Source organism: Fringilla coelebs, assembly GCF_963513975.1.
Source record: "Fringilla coelebs genome assembly, chromosome: 16".
NCBI classification, from domain to species: Eukaryota; Metazoa; Chordata; class Aves; order Passeriformes; family Fringillidae; genus Fringilla; species Fringilla coelebs.
In genome coordinates this window covers 8,449,715-8,475,793 of record NC_140042.1, presented here as the reverse complement: position 1 = coordinate 8,475,793, position 26,079 = coordinate 8,449,715, and the positions used below count along the sequence as shown (strand labels likewise).

Genomic DNA, 26,079 nt, shown 5'->3' with positions numbered 1-26,079 from the left:
GGGGTAACTCTTGGTCTGCTGACTAGACTGGCCTTGCCTTTGGTTCCCTTGGGAGCAGAGCTGTGCAGAATGGCTCTCCTTCCCCACACTCCTGCATTAGTGCAGATGGCTTCCACTCCTGCCCTGAACATGTCTGATTACCTTCCACTGCTCTTTGCAACTCGTTCTTGATGCAGAAGTTGCCCAGAGCTTTGAGCTGAGGGTGCTACTGTCCATCTGCATTGAATTTAAGCAGTGTCTGATGTCAGCTCAGAGACGTTTAAATATATTGTGGTGCAAAATGTTAGATCTGGTGTACCTTGTACATGCATCTGCTTCATATTGTGAATTTCAATGGGCTTGACTGCGTCTATATGTCCATTACAAAGAGCTTGGAAATTACTATTCAAAATGTTATGGTTACACTAAAACTGTTGGTGGCCTCCTAAAAATTGAAAAGCAAGTATCGCCATTGTCTCATATAGTGAGAAGAGAAAAATTTTGGCTAGTATTGTGCAAGAGCTACAGACAAAATGGTGTGTAAACAGAGACAGTGTTCAGCTGGTGTCTCAGGTTAGCCCCCTCTCAGCTGCATTTTGAGGGCTGGCTCTCTTGGATATCTGCTATTTTCAGGAGTCAGTCCCAGCCTTCCTTTTGGCTTCAGTCAAGTAACATTTTGTCCAAGGAAAAGAAAAGCGAGGCCCTGTAACATTCATAACTGCTTTTAAAACCTCACAATCATTATTCATTTAACTTGGCCGCCTCCCTCTGCAATAATCCCGGGTGTTAAGTGTCCCCCTGGTGTCACAGGTGAGGGCAGCTGGCAGGAGCCCTGCTGTGTCCCTGGGAGTGGGGTGCCTGCTGGCAGCCACACTCAGGGGTCTGCTTTCACCCAAGTGTGAAACTTGGCTGTGAGGTGCCCTTGGAAAGCCACGCTGCACAAAGAAAATCGCTGCTCCTCGGGAAATAACGGAGTTAGAGCCCTGGTGCTGATGGTATAGGATGCCAGCACAGTGAGTGTTTGCATTCTCAGAGCTCTCTGCCTTGCCATCAACAAGGACTGATTGTGCAGGACTAAAGGGTTTGCCTTCAAGACCTGTTCTTGAGTTGCCATTAGAATTTATCCATTGCCTGATACTTTTTCTTTTCCTTAGACACCATCAGTTGGCATATTTGGCTTTAATTGGAAGGAATTAGTTTGTAGTAGATTGCTGTAAAGTGATACAATAATCTCCCTTTTCAGTAAAAGTCTGATTTATATGGCATTGTTTTCTTCCCAGGATGTACACGTGAAAGGAAAGAGCACTCTAATTGCTCTTACATCTCATGCAGTAAGAAAGTGGATTTTGGAGAAATTAATACAAAAAGCAAAGTTACTGAGTAGTCAAATGGATTTATAAAGTGTTAAGTGTTTCAAAAAATACACTTTTATTGGCTCCTGAGTAGGTGATCAACTCATGTTACTGAATTTAGAGGTTTCTCTTAAAATTTCATTTTTAATTTTTCATGAGAAATTTAGGCTTAAATCTTTCTTACAGCCTTAAGTTATTGAAAACATAAAGGACTTGCTCTGGTAAATTCAGAGAAAGGTTTTCACAACCCTTGTGATGCAGCACAGGAAGGAAGATAATCCAGTCTATCTGAAGTTTTGGGGAGAGCACTGGTAAAAAAAAACATTGCAGTGTGTCTCCTGGTGGGAAGGGTGTGGACGTCTTTAATGGTCACTTACTGCAGAGTAATGCTCTGAAATAGAGACTTTGATATCTGTGAGTATAAACAGAGTAAAGGATTATAATCCCTTAATGGTGAAGAGGCATTTTGGTTGTATCAGGGTAGTGCTGAGCTCATCAGTGTTTGAATGAATGAGTCCCTGTGTTCATGGAGAGTAATGCTTCCTTTCTGCTGCTGTGAAGCACTTATTAATTATGTTTTTCAAACATTACTTTATGGTATTTTTATCTCTTCATCAGTGATCTTCTCATCTGGATCTTTCATTACTTCCAGAAAGTCCTGGCCAGGACTGATGCAAGCCAGACCACCCTGGCCCCTGCTCCTGTCCTCTCGAGGGCTGTCTGCCGCTTTGAGCTCTTAATTGCACTGCTCTGAGTCATCTCACTTCAGCATTGTAACTCCTCCTTTTCAGGGCTTTGTGTATTACTTTTCCTCAGCTAGCAATCAAAAATTCAGAGGCTCATTTCCTTGCTTCCTTTTTCGGAAATGAGCTGTCTTTTTTAGGAGAACTTGAAGATAAAGCCCATCCATGACTATTTAAAGATCCTGATTAGCACATGTTGAAGAAAGTCATGAAGTTTCTTAGCCTTCAGTCCATTAAAACAGATCAGAAGGGCTGTGCATTAGGTTTCTGCTTAGCTTAGAGCAATGGTATTTCTTGCTTTCTGAGAAAGCCCTGCCTTCAGATAGTATGAGCTCTGCTTCAGGGGGACAGGCTTTCTCCTGGCCATTAAGGAATGAATAAATGTATGAATGAGAGGATGTGTTCGGTTGCTTTCAAAGACATCTGTTTAAAAAGCCAGTGATTACTATTTTGATGATCCTTTCTTTACAAACCCCTACCCCTTATGCCCTTTCCAGAGTCAGATGTGGTGACTTGCTCTTTTTTAATTGAAATTAAAAACATCCCCAAAGTCAAATTCTGATATGATACTGTAGGGGGATACAGTAAATTCTGATATGATACTGTAGGGGGAATATGGGTAAATGAAGGTGGTAGGGAAAGTAATCTTATCCCCAACGAGTTGCAGCTGGACCAATTACTAAAGATTAGAAGCAGGCCTGATGTTAACAAGCCACACCTGTAGCCAATAAGAACAAGTGGTATAAAAGAGGGGATTGGTGGGATCTGGAGAAAGAGGAGTCAGATGGCTGCTGCAAGGACCAGGAGCAGTCAGTGCATGGAGGAGCTGCTTGTGAGGAACATGGAGGAGGTATGAGGGTCTGGGGATATTAAATCCTTGCACTATAATGATGTTTGATCTCATGCTATCTAAGACAACAAATGGTGACCCTGATGTGATTCGGGACTAAGCTGTATTTCTCTGTGGATTCGGGGTAACAGGATTTGAATACCTAAGTACTGGCAAAATATATCAATTACAGCTATTGGTGTTTGTTGAATATGAGTGTAAAAAACCTTGGAGATGGGTGCTTTGTAAACTGGGAACAGCTGTGGAACTAAACTAACATTTAGAAATATATCTATATATCTGTACTGTGACATGCTGTTTAACACTTGCATAACTCTTAGTTCTAAATGAAATGTACAGATATGTCATGGTGTTAATTTATTTGAATATGTACTTCTGGAAATGCTGTGACTGTGGTTAAAAGAAAAAAGGGGGAATTGTAGGGGATACAGTATGGGTAAATGAAGGTGGTATAGAGGTAATCTTATCCCTCAACGAGTTGCAGCTGGACCAATTACTAAAGATTAGAAGTAGGCCTGATGTTAACAAGCCACACCTGTGGCCAATAAGAACAAGTGGTATAAAAGTGCAGTGGTGGGGTCTGGGGTAAGAGGAGTCAGATGGCTGCTGCAAGGAGCAGGGACAGGCAGTGCATGGAGGAGCTGCTTGTGAGGAACATGGAGGAGGTATGAGGGTCTGGGGGTATGAAATACTTGCACTATAATGATGTTTGAACTCATGATATTTAAGACAACATGATACAGATATGGTACATGATAAGCATGAGCAGTGTCAGCTCAAGCATACGTGCATGATAGGACAGGAGCAGTTTTAGCTCACATTCATGTAGACTTATGGTTTACTTGCCCTGAAATTTTCAGTTTATTTTCAATCAAAATCATACAAATAAATCTAAGGGTTTCTTCTAAAGGTTAATTAGTAGATTGTTTAAAAAAATAAAGCCATTTCCTTAGAAAGAACTGAACAGTGCTGATTACATTGACAGATTTTGCTGTGGAAATTTTGTATTTTAAAACTTGTTACCTTTCTAGAAGCATAATTACTCTTTGAGAGAGATAATGTTGAAAATCTGCATTATTTTTCAAATACAGGAATCTTGTTATTTATAGTTTGAGGTGTTTGATATATGCATTGACTTTTCTTAAAGGAACTGTTGCTCTCGGAAACTACCGAAAGAATGAGCTGAGGTGTGTTTCCTCTTAGATAAAACTGAATTTCCTATCTGCACCCAGCAGTCACCTGTCAGTTCAGAATTGTTAGAATGAGAAATACCTTCTTCAGATTCCTTTTTTTTTGTCTGAAACACTTGTGTCTTGTATAGTATTGCCATTAGCAATGTCATGTTCAGTAAATTATCTGCCTCTGACAGAGCAACAGTGTTTATTTACACCTTAGATCAGTAATGGTATCTTCAAGAAAAGAGATGTTGTACATGTACCAACTTCTTGTAATTATTTTTTTTACTAAGCCTGGATGATCAGTCTGCACTCTTCTCAGAAGTTCTGGTTTGTTCCAGCAAGCAGGAAACTTCTCCTTATGCTTGGTGAGAACCTGCCTACAACTTCCCACTGGTTTACAGTTTTTGTGTTGATTTACTTGAAGGTGCCATGTCAGAAACTGAAGTATGTACTCCTCGGTTTTAGTTAAAAAATCAAATAAGCAAACAAACAAAACCTGCAAACCAAACAATCATAAAGAAACAGACAATAAACCCAGACCTCTCCTCTGGGCAATTGAGATGAGCTGGCTTTAACCATTCTGCTTTAGTTCTAGGTGAGTTTTTCTGTGCAGCTTGAGGACTCAAAATGTTGGGAAACACCCTTTAAATATGTAAAATTCATTCCTATCTTGTCATATTTTTAATTTCCACCATAGTAACTCACTATCCCAGATCTGGGTACTGACTTATAGGCAGAAAGTGCCAATGGCCCATTTTCATGACCACAGGCACCCTGAGTGCCAGAGAGCTCAGGGCTCTGTGCCTCAGTGACCCCATCTTGGTGGATTCCTTGGCCATGGAGGAGTTCCTCTCTGAAACAATGATGTGCTGTCTGCATCCCCTCTGTCTGTGTGCTCTGTTTTCTTCCACTAACTGAAAGGAAGTTGTAGTTTCACAAGAACCTACTTGGCTTTCATTCCATAAGGAAGATAATTTGTTTTGTTTTGTTCTCTTGACTGGGTCAGCAATTATATCATAAAAAGGATACAGCTGCAGTGATTCAAATCAATTAGCCAAAACATTTATCAAGGTACTAAATGGTACAAAATCACACAATTAGTGGTGAAGCAGTAACAGCAAGTTTGCCTTTCATCTGAGTACTTTTACAGGTTTTTGATTCACAGAAGTATAATAGAGAGTTAAATTCTTGAGCATAGGGATAACTCTCATGAAAACCTCAAGTGACCAGTGTAGTTGTAAAATATATATTTGCCCAAGCAAATTTTCAAAACTAAGGAACCCTTTGGGTAGAGGAATACTACTGCTGCCTTTCAGGACTGGTGATGGAAGCTCTCAGGCTGCACAGCTCTAATGAGATGTGCAGATCAGCACTGTCCAGGCTTGGAAACTTTCTATTGCACTGCTCAGCCCAAGACAGAGAAGGGATCTTCTTCCTATGGAATGTTCTGCTTACATTGTTTGTATTCCACAAAGCTACAGCCCTTAAAAATGCAGTCAGGGAGTCAGTAGGAGACCAAAAGGCAATAGATTAATTTCAAATGGGAATCTAAAACTAGTTTTAAATGGTTCTGCTCCAGTGATGTCCCTTGGTCTCTTCTAATGTGTGTTGTGCAGGAGCTTGCATCTTGAAGCAGGCTACTCTGAGGTTTGGGTACTGTAGATTCAGGCCAATGATGGCTAAATTTAAATGCTTTTTTTCTATCAGCCATGACTGTTACATGGAGGTCAAGTGCCTCTGTACCAAAATGTGTTGGTATCCTTGCGGCATGTCTTGTGCACTCAGCATAACCTAAGAATAGTGTAACTGGTCTCCTTAAGCAGCTATTGAATTTTTTTAGATTTTTTTTTTTACAGAGAGCCTCTATTAGCCTGTAAATTCAGCCTTCAGCTTCCACCAAATAAGATACTGTGGAGGAAAACCTTTCAGCCCTGGGTTCTAGATGTAACAATAAGGTGCTTGTTTATATGGTTTTTCAATCTACATTCAGAGATGCTAAAAGTGTAGACAGATTTCAAATGATGATTTAATTGTTTACAAGTGAGTGTTTTCTGCAGCATACAAAAGAGATGAACTAATCCCCAAAGGCTTTTTTGATATAACTTGAACAGATGATTTCCTGACATTGTTATATATCCTGGTTTAAGGCAATGAATAATTAGCTATTTAAGTTTAAAAAAAAATACCTTGAGAGCTAGATGCCAGCTGAAAAGCTGTCAGTAAATTGGGAACAGCTTTGCATGTCAAGTTGATTATAGCAATGAATAAAAGGAATTACAGGAAAATGAACCATGCAGTGTGCAGTTTTTAACTTCAGTATCCCCACAGTTTCTCCCATTTCATTCTCCAGATTCCAGGGTGTTTGTGATACTCCCAAGCTCTGGAGTTCCCTTTCACAAAATCCTTTACTGTGGGCAAGTTTTCTTGTTGTTTACTCCTGTTCCTCAATGTGCAATGACTTGAAAGTTTACATTCAAGGATTTCCCCCCTCCAGTCCCAAGTGCCATTAATAGCATCTTTTGTCTGAGTTCCTGAAATCTGGAAAGCCACTTGCTGCACAGCTTCAGTCCCAGGCAGCTGGCTGGGGTCAGGCAGGCAGCTTGGCCTCCCCTGCACATCCTGCAAGCTGCCACGTTTGTCCTCCAGTAACAGAGATCATTTTGTGTTTTCCAGAGTGGGTTGGATGTGACAGAGCAGGTGCTAGGTGTGTGCTGAATGTGTGTGAGATGATACTGAGTTGCAGTAAAGAGTTGTGGGGCCTTTTATTCACAGCCACAGCCAAAACCAGCCCAATGCTCTTGGTCAAAAGGGTACTGTGGACACACTAGCTAATTAGGATCTTACAGATCTGTTTCATTGAAGCAGATGGGAGTGAATTAATGTGCTTTGAATTATTCAGCTTGAAAATAAAATTGTGCATGTGTATTAAAGGTATGAGTTTAGATGGGCTGAAATCCTCTGACACCTCCAGTGTGGAGGCAGCACTGACTGCAGTGCAGGGCACGGAGATGCTTTGGCAGGAACCAAAGGACTCGTGTTCATGCTCTTACATGAGCAATTGTCACTGTGCCATCTGAAGGCCAGTGCAAAATAAAGCTGCTGCAGGGCCATCTGGATGACAATTGCTGTTTACCAACACACAATACCTGTCTGATATGAGGAAGTGGCAGATTTTGCCTCTCTGCCATCATTGTGACTGTAGTGAGCCAAAGCAGTGCTGGAAGCCTGTTCCAGAAGAGAGAGGGAGCCGCTCTTGGCAGAGGCAGATGTGCTGTTTATGCAGAGGTGGCTTACTGAAAATAGGTTGCAGATGGTGTGACAGCAGTGATGCACAAAAGAGGGGTTAGAGGGAAGGAGAAGAAGAAAAACCTGGCAATCAAGGATGGAGGTGAGGGGTTCCTCACTGACTGCTTCCCGCTCAGGCAGTGAGCAGCAGTTGCTTTGCACTGCAATACTGCAACCCTTTCTTTTGCCTGTGCATGTTTCTTGTCATGTCATCAAATGTGTGATGTGGAGCCAGGTCTGTGTAAGAATGGTTTGAAATCATGGGGTTTGGGTACTGTTATTGTGTCCCATCTTAGTCCAACGTGTGGGCTCCAGCTCATCATTTGCAAATAAATGATCCTTTGGGGCTGCAGTGATTTTCATGGTGGGGCAGCACAAATACAGCAGCACTGTGCACCAGTGTAGGGTTCAAACCTGAGCTCCCACAGTGTATTACTAAGCACTTGGCTGTTTATGAGGGGCTTAATAGCATCACATGAATGGATTGGTAGCTAAATGAAGGATTGACGAAGCTAATCTCTGTGAGAATCCTCTTTAATGAGTTAATGAGGTGTTCTTATGGGCTCCCTACACACACAGATGCTAATGAGAGTTTTTCTAACTTACCAAGTGATGAAACTTGGATCTGCATCCAGGCTGATAATAAAAATGATGGATAGGTTCTGTTATTTGGGAAAAATATGTTTTAGTTCTGGCATGAAAACTGCAGAAGGGAGCCAAAACTGCTGTTCTACCTGCATATTCTTTATCTTTTCCTGTAGCTTATTGATAAAACTCAGAGTCTAGTGCTAAACCCTCAATACTTCCAAAGCTGAAAATCAGCAGCTGTACTTAAAAAAAGTAAATTATCTATTTCCTCCTTTAAAGATCAATGTTACCATATTCTGTTGTTAAAAATTTCATTCAATTTTTTCCAAAAAGTTGTTTGTTCAGTCAGGATTTTTTTGGTCATATCTGTTGTTTTGGGTTAGGAGTTTTTGTTTGTTTCTTTAATTTTCTCCTCACCTGTGATAAAGATTGGGACGTAGTAAATTCATGCAGAAGAAGTGTCTGGTCCTAAATGGATTTACCAGGGACTTTAATCCATAACCCCACAATATTTTAAGCTATATCAGGGAGATCATGAAAACACACTTGGTGGGATTTAAGGCATTTGTGTTATTTTTAGTGGTGGGATTTTCTTTTCCTGGCTGTGTTTGACTGGGAGGTCTCAGCCTTCCTCTTGCCAGTGCACTCCTGCATTCCTGACGTGTGCCAAGGGCTCTGTTGCTGCCACACATCTTGTTTGGCTCTTGGGCAGCAGAAATTCTGTTTATTCCAGGGTGGCCAGCAGGGAAGGAGATGTGCAGTGCTGTGAGGGCAGTGGATGACAGGCTGCTGTGGCTGGAGCATGCCAGCCCTGCCTGTCAAGGATCTGGGAGCAGGATCCTGGTGCTGGACGTGTCCCCTTCACCTTCCAGCAGCCTTGCACCCGTCAGACACAATCGAGCTTTAATGCGATCATCAGATTTTGTTGGCGTGCTCTTTAATCCTTGTTCCAGGTCATTAATGAATTTGTTCAATATGACCTCCCCTCAGCTCAATACAGTGCCATTTATCATTATCATTTGTTTACAGTCCTGCAGCCAGTTCTCAATTCCAGTGCTGTTCTTGCCTCTTCCCAAGTCTTTTTGAATTAATTTTTCAATTAGGATTTTGTGAGACACGTGTGCTGTCCTGAAATCCAGGAAATATGACCTCCTCTATGTTCCTTTCATCCACTGATCTCTAACTCTATCAAAGAACAAATAAAGCAATTAAATTTGTCTGGCAGGCTTTATTCTGTATGAAGCTATATGGGCTGCTTCTCTTACCCTCAAGATTTTTAGCTGGATTTTCTTAAAGCTGATATTCCCTTGCCTTTCCCTCAAGAAAGACCCAGGGCTGTGTTCCCAGCTTCTCGGTGTCCTCAGTTTATCCTTTTGGAAGATCCTTCTCATGAGAACAGCAGGATGGAAGGGCTCAGGGCAGGAGCCCAGCTCTGTGCCAGGCTGTGCCCTCTCAGGGAGGGCCTGGGGGGTTCAGGAGGGATCAGAGCTGAGGCTGATGCTCACAGCAGCGTTTGGTGACTCCCCAGTGTGGCTGTCACTGAACAGCCGTGCTCTGCTCTGCTTCGAGAGCAGGGACTGCAGGGGTGTCGTTTTCTGTGTGCGGTGCCAAATCTGGTGAAAATGTGTTTTCTTTTTGTTGTTGTTGTTATTGGGGTTATGCCAACACCACTTAAGCTGGCCCACCACCGTGTCTCTCTCTTTTCCAAGCGCTTTGATGTGGATTTCCAGCTCGATTACCTGCGATAGCTCCAAGTGCAGCGTGCAGCCCTTGTGCTGACTGGCTGATTTCTGTTCACAGCCCCCTCAGCTTTGAAACTGGCCCTGCCCTGTTCTCTTCAGCTGCTTCTTTAACTTTGGAACATGTTCCTTACTGTGCAGGCTTTAATTTGCTTCTGGTAACTTACTTGTCTGGAAACTTCAAATGAGCCTGATCTTTAAATTTGGTCAGGGTCTTCTTGCTGATTTTGTACACTGTGTTCTGTGTCAGATTATATTCAGGCAGATTGTTCTCATAACAGATGATGACTGGAATGGTTGTCAGACAGGACATTTTTTCCCCTATAAATGCAATGCTTATACTCTCAAGTGAATTAGTGTCTCCTTCCATGTGCTTTTTTATATAGCTGTTTAAGACACTTGGTTACTCTATAAATATAGACTCTTCCAGCTCTATTAAAATGTTGCATAAGGACATGTGTCATTTTTGCTTTTAGTTTTTTTCTTTTCCATTACTAGAACTACAAATAACCCACATCCATGAGTGTAATTACACTCAAAATCAAACCCAGGCAGTACCTCCTGGGGTGCCCTCTTGGAGGCTTCCAAAGCAGCATCTGCTGGGGAAGTGGGCACGAAGCTGTGGTTCGCAGCAGCGAGGGCGTGTGGGGCTTTCAGAGATGAGCTGGGGCATGGGGAAAAAGATCTTTGTCAGCAGCATCCGGTGCACTTTGCCACCTCTGAGCAACCCACTTATATTGATCCATTAGATTAGTGTTCCTTGTCTTTTTACACATTTGCATTTCATGCTGAAATTCGTTTGCCACCTGAAACCAACCGTGCAGTTTGTTAGAACAACTGAACAGCGCAGCAAAGCTGTGGCTCCTGCCAGCTCTTAAAAAATTATTAAGGAAAGCAGGACAGTTGACCCTTGCTGTGAGCTGGTCAGATGTATCATTCTTAAGCACAGATTTGGAAAGTGGTGTTGGAGCAGCTGTGCTGTATTGAGGTGTCAGGGCTGAAAGATAAGTGTGCCTGGAGTTAATAAGTGAAAACATTAACTGTCTGTCACTCGTACCTGTGAGACAGCGTGTCTGGCCTGGGAAGCTGACATATTCAAAATGTCAGAGCAGTGCTGGGACAGCAGCATCTCAGCGTCCAGGCATATTTTACAGACATCTGGGGAAGCTCCTGCTGCTATCAGTGTGCTGCAGTGGCTGGCCCTGGCTATGTTCACAGGTCTGTGCTGAGCTGGCTGCAGCAGATACTTTTCAGGTGGTAAAAGGCGCTGAAGATAGGAATAATTCTAGCTTCATTTGTTGCTGGAACAGTAATAGACAGAAGATTCAGTGAGTGGCTTAAATGTTCAGTAAGATGGTATGGATTTATTTTGGGTAATGGTTTTTATGGAGGTATTAGGGAGTTCTGGGCTATTTCTGGGCACTGACGGTTATTGTAAGCTAAGGAGTAGTAGGTGTTGCTGCAGTTTATGTTCTGTGAGTGACTATAGTCTTCTGTACAACTCCTGCAGACAAGAGAACAGTTTTATCTTTACTGAAAAGCAAGGAACTAGCAGGTCTTAGGTTTAACTGATTTGCTCTTCCACTGCTGGATAAGCATGATTGTTCATTTGGGAGAAAACACAGACCCTCAGATTTTTGGCTTTGAAGAAGCTATAGAGATTTATTTCACTAACCAAGGATTAGAACAGTTTGTACCAAAGCCATCAGCTATTAAATGCTGCAGTTGTTTCTGGTGGCAAAATATCCAGAGTTGGGATAGACAGGGGAGGAGAGGTGGTGGAGTGGTAGCCCCCTATGTGTGGAAGCGTTTTGAATGTCTGGAGCCTATATTTTGTACTCAGGGGTGTTGCCCAAGACAGGCACTTTTATAGAGCTGATCTGCATCTTAAATTTTGGTGGGTGCCCTGGATTAAGATGCCCTCCCATTTTCAGCAAAGTAGTTGAAAAAATGATCTTGAGTAAATACATTTTCACCCAGCGGTTTGTGTTTAGTTAGGATCAGTTCTGCAATTTGGCCACACAACCAGTTCATTTGTCAAAATTAAGGGCTGGCAGAGGCCACGTGGGCTCGTGTTGCTGCTGAAGAGCAGGCTGGTTAAGCTGCACCAGTGAGGCTGCTGGCAGCGAGGGCAGCTTGGTGGTTTGGAGCAGCCTCTGCACACTTTGGTGACCCAAGAGCTCCCAGGAGCTGCAGGACCACCCAGCACCTCTGACTGGGGCTGTTCCACATCCACATCTTGTCACTGCACGGCCACTCAGACCACCCTGGAAATGCTCACTCTTTGCAGACATTGGTGCAGCTTCTGATGGTGGGCAGTGTGATCAAAGTCAGCTCTGCAGGACCATTTTCTGGGTGCCTGCAGGATTTCCTGTACCTTGCCCTGCAGCTCCTGCCCCACGACTGGCACTGCTGGGAAGTCACTCTTCCCAAATAAGTCAGCATGTGAGATAGCTGGTGCTGCAGAGGCAGCTGTTAATGTGACTTGTAGCTAAGGGTTGCAATTAAGGTTACTGAACACTTCCTGTAATTAGAGGCTGGGTTTCAGTGCAGGGACATGTCTGCAGGGAAACTCCGTGCCTTGGTGCCCCTGGCTGCTGCTCCAGGGCACTCGTGTCACCACCATCCTTAGGGTGTGTGGGAGGTTACCTGATTTGTGTCCCCCTTGCTACTGGAGAGGTGGCAGAAACTCAGGGAAATGGCACTCCAGGCAGTCCCTCCAAATATTGTTGTTTTGTTTCACTTTTCGTTTCTGTGAACGTACAAAGGTTTTGAGCCACATTTGAGTGTAGGATAAAAACCACAGGCTGGCAGGCTAACAAACCTCTGGCTCATAAATGAGTCAGCAGAAGAGGCAAAGTGACAGTGCCCTGGGATAGCTGTAATCCTCCACTGCAAATTGTAAAAACAGCACTGCCCACACAGGGAGCTGCTGTTCCATGGTCCTGCCTTGCAATTGGAGCAATTGGAGAGAACACGTGAAACGTCACTTTTAGGCGAATATTTTGTATTTTTGTCTGAGCCTGTGGTCTCATGGGAAAAAGTATTTGGTGCTGGCATTTGTTACTGGTACTTGTCTTCTTACCTTGTCCTAACTGCTGGTTCTTCCTTGGTATCTCCTGCTCCTGCCTTTGCTGGCACCTGCTGCACCAGCACAGCTCTCTTTGCCTGGTGGCATGAGCTGACTGAAAGAACTGATTCAGCTGGAAAGTGACATAGAACAAATCAATAAAACTAAAAAGGAACTTTACAAGCCAGTTCTCCTGTGTCTCATCTTTTGTGGCATGGGGGAGAGGCATGTCTTGTGGTCAAGGTCCTAGACTTTGCAGCTTTCTCTCAGATTTCCCACGTGATTTTGGAATACTTGGTTTATTTGTCTGTACCTCAGTTCCTCCAGCCATTCCTATCCTTAAGTTTTGTTTTTGGAAAAGTTGCAAAGTAGTTGAAAACATGTCTGTTTCCTTTATAGGAGTGAGACATTAACCCATGATGAGAGACACAGTGGCCAAAAACCCCAGAGCTGAGTTGCTGTTCTCAGTGTCACCTTTCAATAGTAAACAGTCTTACCCTGATCAGTCTTTAAAGGTGATCAATGTGTCAGGCTGTTTATACAGCACTGTCATAGTGTTTACACTCCCATCCCACTACAGATTTCATTTGATTCACAAGCACTGGAGATTAATGATTCACAGCACTTGAAAAATGGCAGTCTGAAATTTCAGATGGGAGGGTTGCTGTTGTCCCTGGGGTTTAGTTATCACAGCTCTTTTGGTTCTGTGTCAGGCTGCTGAAACCTGCTAGAATTAAAGTGGAACATACACAGACCAACCAAAACTTTGCCTGGACTGGTGCCTGTTATTCTGCTGTTTTTCCTAAGTGTTTTGGTATGATAAATTGCTCTCTTGCCTTTCATTAGCAACTAATAATCAATGAGGGCAGGCAGGTTGGACAAAGCACAGAAGATGCACCTTTAAAAAAAAAGGTGTATGCCCTCATCCCTCAGATGTGGGCTATTCCTGGGCATATTGTCATCCATAACTGTGCATCAGGCTATGCACAGGAGCTGGAGGAGAGCTCTGGGATTTACCAAAATATGGCATTTATTTGGCCCTAGTGATAGGCAGATAATTTAAGAGCGTGCCTCTTCCTGCAATAAGAGTGAAAGTCTTTCTGACTTTGGGCTTGAATTTTAAAACTAATTTTTGCTGTTGAAAATCAAATTTGACTGTATTTATGCCCTCCCACCTTATTCGTCCTCCTCAGTTTCCTTATTCTTTAATATTCCTCAATTTCTTTATTATGCTTTATCCTTTCCTTGCTTAAAGAGGAGAATTGGGATGTATTCTCTGCAGTTGTGTTTTGGGGACCCTCAGGTTGGCTCCAAGAGCTGTTCTGAGTGTACCTGTAACACAGGTGGAGTGGGCAGCTGGGAATGGGTGAACAAAAACACCTCTGTGAGGGCAGAGGTGGCATCCAGACACAGCCCAGCCACATCCCTTTGTTCACAGTCAGTGGAGTGCAGGCTGAGAGGCAGCAGTGTTGTACATTGAACTGCACTTGGGAGAAAGGTCTGGGTTTTTCCCTATCACCATCTCTAGCAGTTGTGCAAAAAAGTGTGAGCTAGGCAAGGAGTTAACCTGGATTGTTCATATTTTTGCCCATAAAAGCCAAGCTTTGGGGTGTTTTTTTTTTTCTCAGATAATTTGTAAGTGAATGTGGCATTTGAGTGTTTCTTGTTCTAATGATGGGGCAAAGCAACCCCCCTTGCAATGCTGCGCAAGTGAATACCACTCACCACAGCCAAAATGAGGGGGAAAATAAACAGGAAAAACTGTAGATCACAGGCCTATGCTGATGCATGGTGAAAAAATGCCATTCAAAACCTGGTTTATATTTACAGCTTTCAGTGGCCAGGAAGCTTTGGAAATTAGTAATTAGCATAAGAAATCCGTTCTATTCAGGAAATATTGGACTGAGTTTGTCTAGCTTTTAAATAGTCTGAAGCCTTATCTCTTACAGGAATCCCCTGATCTTTCCAGGATGTTTTATACATACAGTAGCTACTTCCTCTTATGGAAATAGTGTCATTTGGAAGTGAATAGTGCATGTTGAAAAAGCTTTTGTCCATAGTCAAATTGGCACCGACTGAGAAAATCCAGATGATCTCCCAAAGGGGAGCCTGTGCAGCTGAGCTGTGCTTTGTTACAGCAGCATTTTGCTTTTTGTATTTAAACATGCTTTGTGTTCTGTCTGCCCCACACACCTGCTAGTGTTGTGATCCTCCTGTTATGATATCAATGTGAGTGGCACAATGGAGGACAGTGTCGTGACCAAGCTAGCATCACTTAGGAGTCCAGCTGCAAAATGGATGAGTTTGTCCCAGCTAAGTCTACGTGAGACAAGCTGTGACTGTTGCCATCATTTGTTTTAGAGTAAGGCAGTCCAAGGACAAGAGTCCTCTCACCTCATGTCTCACCTTCAGATGATTTCTTTCCTCCTCTGGCTTAGCTGATGACATGATATTTGAATTTCATTGAGGTTTCTCAGTTTCCTTCCCCTCTTGGTGTCATTTGGTCAGTTGTCAGATAATATCTACTACATCTGTGTCATAATGGTGCTCTGGTGTTAAATGTAACCTTTCATCAGCCTGTTCCAAGTTAGCAGTGTGACAGAGGCAATTGTGGGCTTTTTCACCTGTGCACACTGTGCTGCCTGACCCGTGGCTTGCTGAGGGGAGGAAAGGTGTGTCAAGGCTTTCAAGGCCAATTTCCTCCTTAAAGTTTTTTTCCTGGGTTGATAGCTTGTTTTTCCTTTAGTATATTTGTACTGATTGTTCAAAGCTGCTTTATATGCATAATTAAAAGTAAAAGGAATATATAGTTTCTTGGAGGAAGCCCACTTTTTTTTTTTTTTTACCCCATTCTGTTCTGTGATTTAGTCAAAGTGAGAATCATAATGGCTGCAAATTCAAAATTAGTCTCAGGAGCGTGATAATCTGATAGACATGAATTTTCTAAACTAAAAATGTCCAATTGAGACAGATGTGGTGGATCTGAGAGAGCACCATTGACCTGGTTCTGCTCTGTTAGGCTTTCCCATTAAACAGGATGTGGAGAGCAAGACCTTGCAGAGTAATACCTGGACCAGCAGTGCTGAGGTTATAGATGTTCCTTATACTTTAAAGGATGTGCTTTTAAAGATTTTGCTTGAATGCTAATCCCAGAACACTAATGATGGAGTTTCCTACAGGGATGTTATCTCTTGCTAACCTTTTAATTAGCAGGCTAAATAGACGATTTTGTGCTTTTGTGTTTAGCAGCTCTTTAATGAGGTTTGAATCCTCTGGCCAAGCTAAGCTAAGAGTTCAGATTTTGACACCAAGGAAGGTGCCAGACTGCAAAAAATTACAGTGCAAGTGCACTGTAATGTGCAGAAGAGGAGAGAAGCTTTAATTAGGAAGAAATGTAATGGAAAACAAAATAACCACAGTTAACTGCAGCTGTTGAGAAGAAAAATTTTGCCAAGGATGTGGCCAACCCTTTCACCATCAAATCTTGATCAACTATCTGAAAAGGTCTTAATGCCTTGAAATTACAGGAGCACCAGTCAAATATTAGTCTGATCTAAAACCAGTCAGCTGCAATCAAGGAATTGGAAAAGAGAATCAAATCAAAGATGTGAGGGCCTGCACATGGCCCTCTGGTATACTCCTATTACTGCAACTTTTTTTGCTCATCCAAATCTTGTAGAGATTCTGTAAGTTCTGTGTGATTTCTAGGTGTCTGGAAAAGTGGTAAATCTTAAAAGAAAATAAAAAAAATAATCCTGCATCCTTCTTCAAGCAGGTGTGTTTGTTCCTGATATCACTTTGGACCGATAACAGCTCAGAACACCTTCTTTTCCACTATTCCAGAGTAATGGCTGTTTCTGTCTGCTCTCTTTGTAGATTGAACCTCCTAGCCCCTACACCAGCTTGGAGACTCAGGTTAGTACCACCCCCCACCCCGCTTCTTTCTGGCAAGAGATTCTCTGGAGGAGAGGGCTGGCTGGTGCTGCCCCCCACCTTTATGGTGTTCACTCTGGGGTGGTGAATCCCTGGAGGGGGTGCAGGTGTAGCCGTAGCTCCTGACATGAGTGACTGGCAAGGAGAGAAGCAGCTTCCTGCCAGGAAGCAGCAGGTGCAGGTGGTGAGGAAGGACCTGGTGTGAAGCTGGACAGCGGCAGAATTGACTTGGATGTGTTGGAAGAGAGGACAAAGTCCTCAAGACAGAGTGAGCCTCCTTTCCTGGTGTTCTCATTTCTTTTTGTGTATTCTGCTTCCCAGTCCTTTTTCCTATTCCTGCTGCTGGTGTTACTCTCAAACACTTGTGCCGCTGATTTTTTCTTGAGACATTACAATGAAAGGTAATGAATCTGTGGAGCTGCCTGGCACCAGAAGGTCAAAGTGACAGAAGGGATTTTACAAAGTCACTGATGCTTTGATTTGTGTTTTCTAACAAGGCAGCATCATTGATTTCCATTCTTGCTGATCTTTGGGAGACAGCAAGGGCTATGGAACTTGCATACTGAAGATGAGTGTTTATTCAGAACACATTTCCAATGCCCCTGACTGACTGCATAAATATTTCTACCTCTGTCTTCTGCTGGCCTTTCTCTGGAGAAAGCTTTTTAATGCCGCTGGCTGGGCTACGGGGTGTACCCAGGAGCTGCATTAAAGCTGGATAGCTCAGCTTTGAGGGGGGCTAACCAGCCCAAGCTCTGGCAGTGCACCCAGCCTATGCCTTAGCTAGCCTTTAGTGATATACAGCTCAGTGATTATCAGCTCATGAGTGATTTCAGCTCTTTAGGCTAGCTAGGCTTGGCTGGGGCACCCAGCAAGCAATCAAAAGACCAAGAAAAAAAAAAAAGCGCTGTGTAAAGTTCCAAAACGATGTCTTTATTAGTCTTCTTCGTAACTCTTCCACAAAGTGTCTTAAAAAATCTCAAAGACAGCAACTCCAACGAGCCAAGCAAAAACAAAAGTTTATATAAAGTTAAGAAAAATTGAAAATTGTCCAATAGTAAAAGTTAAAAAAAAGTGACCTATAACTTTACAGAAAGATAAGCCAAAGTCCAAAAACAAAAAAGAGAAACTCCTTTTGTTCAGTCATCTTGACTCAACATCCTGTTTCTAAACGCCAAAGCAAGTCCACAAAACCTGTGCCTACTACAGCTTTTGACTGTTTTGTTATTTGTTTCAACAAGCCTACTACATCTATTTTATGGACCTCACTTCAGAGCCAAGTCCTTGTGAGTCAAAACTGGCAAGGAAGGATCACACAGAATTTGTTAAACACGGTGGCATTAGAAAGTGGTATCAAAACACAGTGTGTGTAATGAAGTACTGATCTGTGCATGCTGTTGAACTAGAAATATACAGTAATAATGAAGACTTACAATATTACTGCCTTGAAATAGTGTAAGAACATGAGTTTCTGTATTTTCAAGGGACCTTAATATTTTTGTGGTCAGGGAAGGCAGAGATGCATTATTTAATGAATAATAAAGGTAGAAATTAAGTGTATTGGTATTTCTGTCAGTGTTACTGAAAGCCACATCTGCTTCTGAAGCCATTTTCTGTAGAAATCTGATTTCTTCTGAGGTTGAAATTGATGAGGAGAGTCAAAACTTCTTATAGGCAATGCACTTGTGTCCCACAGTGTTGTGGACTGGGGGCTGCTCACATGCAGGAGCTGAGACCAGAAGGTGTCCTGGAGTGGGGATGGAGCAGGCTGTCTCTCTGTGGGAGGCAGAAGTACATCTGGAGAACCTTCTCAGCTGAAGGTCAGGGTTTTGGTTTCTAGGGATGTATTTCTCTTTACCTAAAGTGGTGAAAAACGTTCAGATTAACAGTGAAAGTTGATGGTTTACATCCTGACTGAGAAATTAGCAGTCTTAGCTGCAAGTCTCTCTGTTTTCTCTGCTGTGAAAAAGCACTTAGAGAAGAATAACATCAGCAGCTTTAATGCTTTACAGACTTGAACAGGATGTTATCTCCTATGGTTAGTAAAGAATCTTGAACAGGATGTTATCTCCTATGGTTAGTAAAGAATCTCCAAATTTGCAGAAGTTTCCTGCAGGCTTTATCCTCCTCTTTTTCTTTGGGGGGCAGATGGGAGCAGAGCATTGCCCTGCATTCATTTGAGTAGGCTGGTGAGCAGCTTCTCTGCTGGGTGGTTTCCTGCACAATCTTGGCATGAATTAGCTCATTTGGGAGTTTTTCTCCACTGCCTTCTGGTTTCCTGTCTCGCCTTGGTTTGGTTGGTATTTTGAATGTTGACATTTCCAACCCATGCTGTGTTCTGGAGGCCTTCTCATGAATTTTTCATATAATTTCCCCTCCTTTCCCTGGTCTTTCAATCGGCCAAACAGCTGTTGAACATTTCACAGGTTTGGCTGCAAGTGGCCTTCTGTAGGGAGATGGGTACACTTCCAGTGTGCTCAGCTTCAGCAGATCCCTTTGAACTCCCATGTAAAGACATTTTGGTTTGTGTGCAAATGAAGAGAGGGAAGTATTGACTTGATGGCTAAGCAAGTGTTCTCCCTGATATTTTTCCAAGAAAAAGATGCACAATTCCCTCATGTTCTCTCTTTTAGAGGCTTATCAAAGCAGTTTGTTCAAATTGGACCTGCCAAATGACACTACTTGTACTTGTCTAATAGTATAGTGGGGATCAGTGTGATTCACTTATACCTACCTGTGCTGGGACAGTGTGTCACAACTTGATAGAGTCAGGTAAGTTTCTATTCTTCCTGTTTTCATTTTCTTTCCTCCAGGTGTGATTCTATAGCTCACAAACAACTATTCTTGAGCTTTTCTCATGTTAAATGGTGTGTAAAAAGCATTAATCGTGTAATTTATAAATTTGGTGCAACAGATAACCAACTATTTAATCATTTATGTTCAAGGGAGGGGCAAATTTATTTGCAGTGTGTTGCAGATGATTCTCATCTTGGGTAAAACCCAGAAACTTGGTCTTAATTGGCAAAAAAAAAAAAAAATTTAAAAAAAGCCTCCCGTTTCCTATCTCTAAATCTCACTGTGGGCTAATGCCAAATCCAGATACCCCTGAGGTGTTTGATAAGGTCACCTCAGGATTCTTTTGGAGGGCTCAGGCTTGTTTGCCTGCACTATCACACAAAGAGGAACTGAGCAAACTCTGGGATGAAGCAAACAAAAAGAGAATGAAAGCTGTTTTCAGCAGCTTGGATGTTTATACATTACATCTGAAGCAGCTGTGACTGTTTGTGACTCCTTTTCTCAGGATTTCAGAACTTATCTCCATTAATGAGATTGTGGCTGTTTCCATTTTGCACTTCCCATCCTCCATTTCACAGAAATAGCAGGAGCCAAATGGGACAGCTTTAGCAGAGGTTAGCCCAGAGATAAATTCTGGCCTGGTTTTCCATTCCCTTGGAGCAGTGGAGTTTGTGATTGCCTTTGGGTTCCAGAGGTGGTTGTTGCTGTCCTTCCAAAGCTGGGGCGTTGTGCCTGCTACAGGCTGTGTGATGGGAGCCCTGCAAGGCTGGCTGGTGCAGGAGCATGGAATGTTCTACCTGGCAGAGGGAGAGGGGCTCTGTGCAGCAGAGGGGTGACAATCAGTGCAGATGTGGCAGCTTTTCCCTCTGCCCTCACCTGTGTGAGGTGAACCTTGTCCTGTGCTGGCCTCAGCCTGGCTGTGCCCAGTGAGAGCTGCTCTCTGAGGTGCTGGGCTGAGCCTGCAGCAGGCAGATGTGCATCCTCGTGGCTGGGTGGGATGTGGTTGGTTTTGTGTCTCTTGGAACTACTTTGAGTTTTGTTGTTACCTCATGTGTGAGAAACCTGGGAATTTTTTCAGTTTTAGTAAATATTAGTGAAAAAACCCCCATGAATCCAGGAAGCTTGGAGCCTGTAGAAAAAGAACGTCTTGCAGTTTTTGTGACAAGATAATTGTGACTGGTAACACCACAAGCATGGAGTCTTTAGTGAAATCCTGTTGGGTGAAGATAAAGGAAACTTCCAGGGTAATTGCTTTTCAGAATGCAGATAAATATTTTTCCTCCAAAGCATTAGTCTGGGGGGTGAGGAGGGATCCATGCCAGTCCATGATGTGCCAAGGCAAGTAAAGAGCTGACCTGTCTAAGGGGACGTGGCCACTGGGGAAAATTCTGCAATTTCTGCTGGTGTCTGTGCACACAGTAATTGAGGATTTTGCACTCAGCTGTCAAAATGAAGAGGAAACAGCATGTTTTCCTTCCTGCTGAGGAGCATGAAAATACAAGTAGAATTCATGAGCTTCCTTCTGAAATCTTCATAAAGCAGTCCCCATAGAAGCATCCACTGCAGCCAAATTGCTGAGCTGCTGTTCTCTAATAATAATAATCAGATACACTGATTTTGGCAAAGATAAGCCCAGAAACACAGTGGCTAGAAATGTCCTCATTGTTAAATCACACAGGAAAGGTTTAGGTATTATAAGGGGGATACATCTTCAAACGTGTCTGCTGAGTGGGTCCCTTTTGGGTACAGGTGGAAAATTGCCTGCAGCATTAACTGGGTATTATTTGCATTGAAGAGACTGAGGTACAATCTCATGCAGTATTTTGGGAGGTTTTACATTCTCCTACAAGTCCTGTGTAACTCTGGCTACCTATAATCCTTGTGTGGGATTCAGCCATGGACACGGAATGGAAGCTCTTAATGGCTTTGAATTTGCACACTCTGAACAAACTGAGAAAGTACAACCTTCTTCCTATGCTGGGAAGCTTGAACTTTGTATGAAACCTCTTTTAAAAATCAAGTTTTAAAAAAAAAAACCAATAAAAAAAGTCTTACATAAAGCTTTCTAATTTATGTAAGAAAAAAAAAGCACCTGTCAGCTCACAGTGACCTGGGTGCTTGTAATAATGTAATTCCTTTCTCTTGTTCTTTGCAGGCTGTTTGATATTTTCAGCATGTTTTCAGTCTGCTTGGAGCTTGTAAAAGCTGTCCCATGGACAGGGCTGAGAATGAAATCTCCTCTGTGAGAGCTGCAGCCTGGGCAAAGTTCCCAGAGCCAGCACATGCAGAAGGGAACTCCTGTGATGGACAGGAGGGTATTTTCTACTCTTACCTGAACTCTGCAGCCACAGCTTGCTATGCATCCTTGCTCTCATTTAATTAAGCCTGAACTACAGCTTGTATTCTCTGCATGTCAGCTCTGGCTTGGATTTCTTTTTGTTCCCAGAAGCATTCCTGAGCTGTCCAGTGGCTTGTCTGCCCCTTCTGTATGCTTATTTGATAAAACATACTTGTCTTTTCTTTAAATGGGCAAGTTTTAATTGTCCCTAAGTCCATTCAAGCATGATGAAGCTTCAGGAACATGAGGTGTTCTCATGCAGTTGTCTTTAATTATGAATATTTTTAGCAGTCCACCTACCAAAGCCTTATGCTTCTAAGGTATGATTTTAAAAAATCAGGAAAATTGTGATATTTCCCAGCAGTGCCCTTTTAATTTGTACTGCATTCAAAATGCTTAGCAGCAATAGCTAAGCTTGGTGAAGGAAAGGAAACTGGGTCCTGTGCTTGTCTGTTTCTATTGTATAGGGCAAACTGGCAAAAGGGAAGATATACAAATTATAAAGTACCTAAATTATAATGAATTATAATTATTAATTATAGTCAGTTGCTCTCAGAACCACATGTGTCATTCTGGTTCTGTTTCTGCTGTACTGTAAAGCATTCTGTTCTGTTACACCCTGCACTTCAAATGACACTGCAGAACAGGAAAAATCTTGATTTTTTTTTTTTTTTTTCCCCCCAGAGTAATGGTTTTGGAAATAAAACATATTCATATTTGATAGCATGAGGTCTGGCTAATTGCTTAAATGAAGCTCTGAGGCACATCTTTGCTCATAACAAATAGACAGTTGTACTAACAAAAATATTTGGAGACTAATTAAGTGCTTGGGTGTCTGTTTCATTCTTTGAGTGAAATCAATGTAGAAGTTGTTCTGATTAAATATAACTAGAAATATATAAATATATAATATATATTATATATATTTATATAAAAATATATAAATATATAGAAATATATAAATATAACTAGAAATAAATAAATACTTCTTATCTCACTGATTGCAAATACAATATGTATTTGTGACAGTTGCATTGTTGGAGTGAAGGTTGTAAAGGAATTTAGTGCTGCTTCCTTTTTCCTGTGTGTCCCTTGCTGTCAGAACATCAGAACAAGAGCTCACCTGTTATTTTGCACTGGTGTGCTGGGTGGGTCTGTTCATCCCCTGCTGGGCTGGCCCTGCAGAGCACGCTGAGTCAAAGGCACCACTGAGCAGTGAGGAGAACGTGGGTTGACTTGCCAGGGTGAAGGTTGTGCAGCAGGCAGGACAGAGAGCTGTGTGCAGGTGACCTGGTTCGCGTTACCTTCTGTTTTCTGCACAGCGTTTCTTGAAAACTGTCTGGGATGCATTTTACTCTGGGGCTGGTTTGAAATGATACTGAAACGTGGGGTCTGTTTGTGTTTTATTTCATTTTCTGTAATAGCTGCAGCTGAACACAACTGAAAAGGCTTTTGTGATGCTGCTTCCCCCCCCCCCCCCCCCCCATTCCTGCAATTTTCCTCAGGTTATGCTGGGAATAGACCTCAGTGGCACAAATAGATTTTGCATAGCAAAGTGATTTAAAGTGTTCATTCCATTATTGGGATGGAGAAGCACAGCACAGAAAATAAAAATGCACCAGGAATGTCTTACAAACAGTCAGATAATAATTGGATAAATATAGACATGCACAGCTGTGTTTTACATGCAGCAGTTTCCAGATCTGGTTACAGTAATTTTGTAGCAGGGCAGCTTTGAAGTGGCTGTGCCCACTTCCATCTAACACACTGGGAGAACCTGCTCTTGGAGCTCTCCTTCCCCGTGCCCAGGAGTGGGATGAGGTATCTGGAACATTCTTTTGCTCACCTGCCTGGGCTGCTGCACAGATCACAGGGGCATTTTTCACATTCACCTTCCTCCTCCTCCTCTGCCTCATTTTACAGCCCTGTTGAGGTGGCTGTGCAGCCCCTGGAGTCTGGCTCACTGTCAGAGCTCCCCAGTATCACTCAAGGAGGAATTCACTGGGCTGCAGGCCCAATAAAAGTCTGTCAGTAGCTGGTAAATACCACAGAGATACCGAGCTCTGTGTTACCTGCTCCTGTGTTCTGGCTTCTGGCTGGGAAAATGACTGCAGCTGGATGGGCTGTAGTGCTGAAGCCAAAGCAAGATTTTAAAGAAGACACAAATGTTTGTTTTGCCTTACAACAGTGTTTATTGCCACAGTTGATGATGGTGCTGAGGCAGTGGACAATCTGTCAGTTCTCACTCCCAAAGCTGCTAGCTGGACATTTGTGGAAGTGATAAAATTTGTCTGAAAACATGTTTTCATGGGAAAAATAAGGATGGAAGCTAATAATCTTGGTTTACTTGAAATACTCTCTGTATTTCCTCTTCAGGAAAAAGAAACCAAAAAAATGGTGGGCAATGTGTGGTTCAGTGTCCTTTCCACGACTGAAAAACTTGTGCTGGCCCAGGCCAAACAGGTGATGTTTGCAGTGGAAATGGCATGTCCCACATGCACCAGGTATTCCCCCTCCCCTTCAGCCCCTTTTAGTGGGATCCCCGTTGTTATGACAGGGACAGCCCTGGCTGTGAGCCATCCCCTGCAGTCACACAGGCAGCCCTGCCCTCCTCTGTCAGTTGTGTTTCCAGCCACAGCCAGCCATGCATTAGATAAGGCTGTAGGAGCTCTTGGAAGCTGTGTCCAGTAATTGACAGAGCATCTGAATTTGAGGCTTGCCTTCCAAAGCTCCGGCCAGAGCCTGCATTGCTGCCTGAGCTCAGTGCATTGTGTGTGTGTAGAGAGCTGTCAGCCTCAGAACAGGATTAGCAAAATCTGTCATGCAGCAAAAATACTGAGGTTGTGAGAGTCGTGCCTCTCACACCGGCACAGCCTGGGGCAGAGCCAGAGTGTGTGTGCCTCTCTGGTGTTGGGCATTCACAGCCAAAGCATTGCTTATATCATCCTCAGAGCAAAACAAAATCTAACACACCACCCTGCCAGGGTTTCTTCTGCCCCAGAGGAGCCCCCTCCTTGGGCTGGGATGGCACAGCCCCTCTGTGACTGCATCCCAGGGTGGCCTGGCCACGCTGCCCTGTGCCCCACAAGGGGCACTGAGACTTTGGAGAGTGCAAGCCATGCTGTCCCTTGCAGGACAGGTCAGTGCCCTGCCCCTTGCTGCAGGACTGTTTATCTACTTCAAATGTGCTGCTCAACTGGGGGAAAAAATCAGCAGTTTTAAGACTGGGGGAGCCTGTGGTGGTGGCTTCTGTTAGGTAGCAAGTGCCAGGGGCTGCCATTGGTATTGGGTTTGTAATCTGTAAGGCCAAGCTTGAAGTGGAGCTTCCCAGGAAGGTTTTGCTACAAGAGGTTTGATGAGCTCCTTGCTCTACTTAGAGAGTCAGCTGTACAGCATTTGTAAACCTGAAATAGTTTTCATCTTGCTGCTTATGCATAATACAATTTATTATACATGTTATTCCATGACTCCACAGGAACCAGAAAGAATTATTATTATTTCTTTGTTCCTGTGTCTTTTAGCCTTTAATTGTGCTTTATCCTATGTAGTAAATGTTACCTACGTTTCTAATTGCTTTTGACTGTCCTCTGATGTTTGCGTTTACGTACAGCAAACAAAATATTTTTTAATGAATGCTGATAATTAAATCATGATATTAGAAGAGCAAGCACTTAGTGTCTATAAAATGACACTAAGTTAATTATTTACAAATTATCTAGATGCTAATTTGGTTGTGGTCTTCAACAGTGTTTGGTTTCTTAGTAAGCAGGAAACAAGCGATGTTTGATCCCTGCTTACAGAGCACCTCTCTGGCAGCTCAGCTTTGAACTTGTGTTGGCACTGTTATCACCGTGCTTGCTAGCTGAACGTAGTGTCTTACAAAGGTCAAAAAGTTAGCCTTGGCTAATAGCTGGTTTGTTGGTTTTTTAAGGGCAAAAAAGCAAAAGACAGTTTAAATAACAAGTGAGGCGCCAAGTCAGCCTTTTGGTAACCTTTTCTCAAGGTGTGCTGGCTGTTCCTTTGCCTATGAAAACAAGAAATGTTGTGCAAATGGGGGTCATTACCTTTTTATTTTAGGCATCAAAGTGTCATATTCTTCACATTCATTTTTTTTCTCTTGTTGAATTTCTTTGTGTTCTTTATAGCACAGCCTTTCAAAATTGACACGCATCAAACTGTTAATGTTTTTTATCTCGTCTTAAAGTCTGATGTGGAGCCAAAGTTTAAA

The 26,079-nt window shown here is 42.8% G+C and overlaps 1 protein-coding gene across 1 annotated transcript in view; it reads left to right on the top strand.

Moving 5' to 3' along the window:
* The window catches only part of XYLT1 (xylosyltransferase 1), a gene marked incomplete at both ends in the record, with an annotated part of 321,569 nt that overhangs the window by 27,964 nt on the left and 267,526 nt on the right, over positions 1–26,079 (top strand). The window contains one exon of the mRNA XM_084216617.1: positions 16,661–16,699. Within this exon, the coding sequence (XP_084072743.1) occupies positions 16,661–16,699 (39 nt within the window). The remainder of the gene's footprint in view (positions 1–16,660; positions 16,700–26,079) is intronic.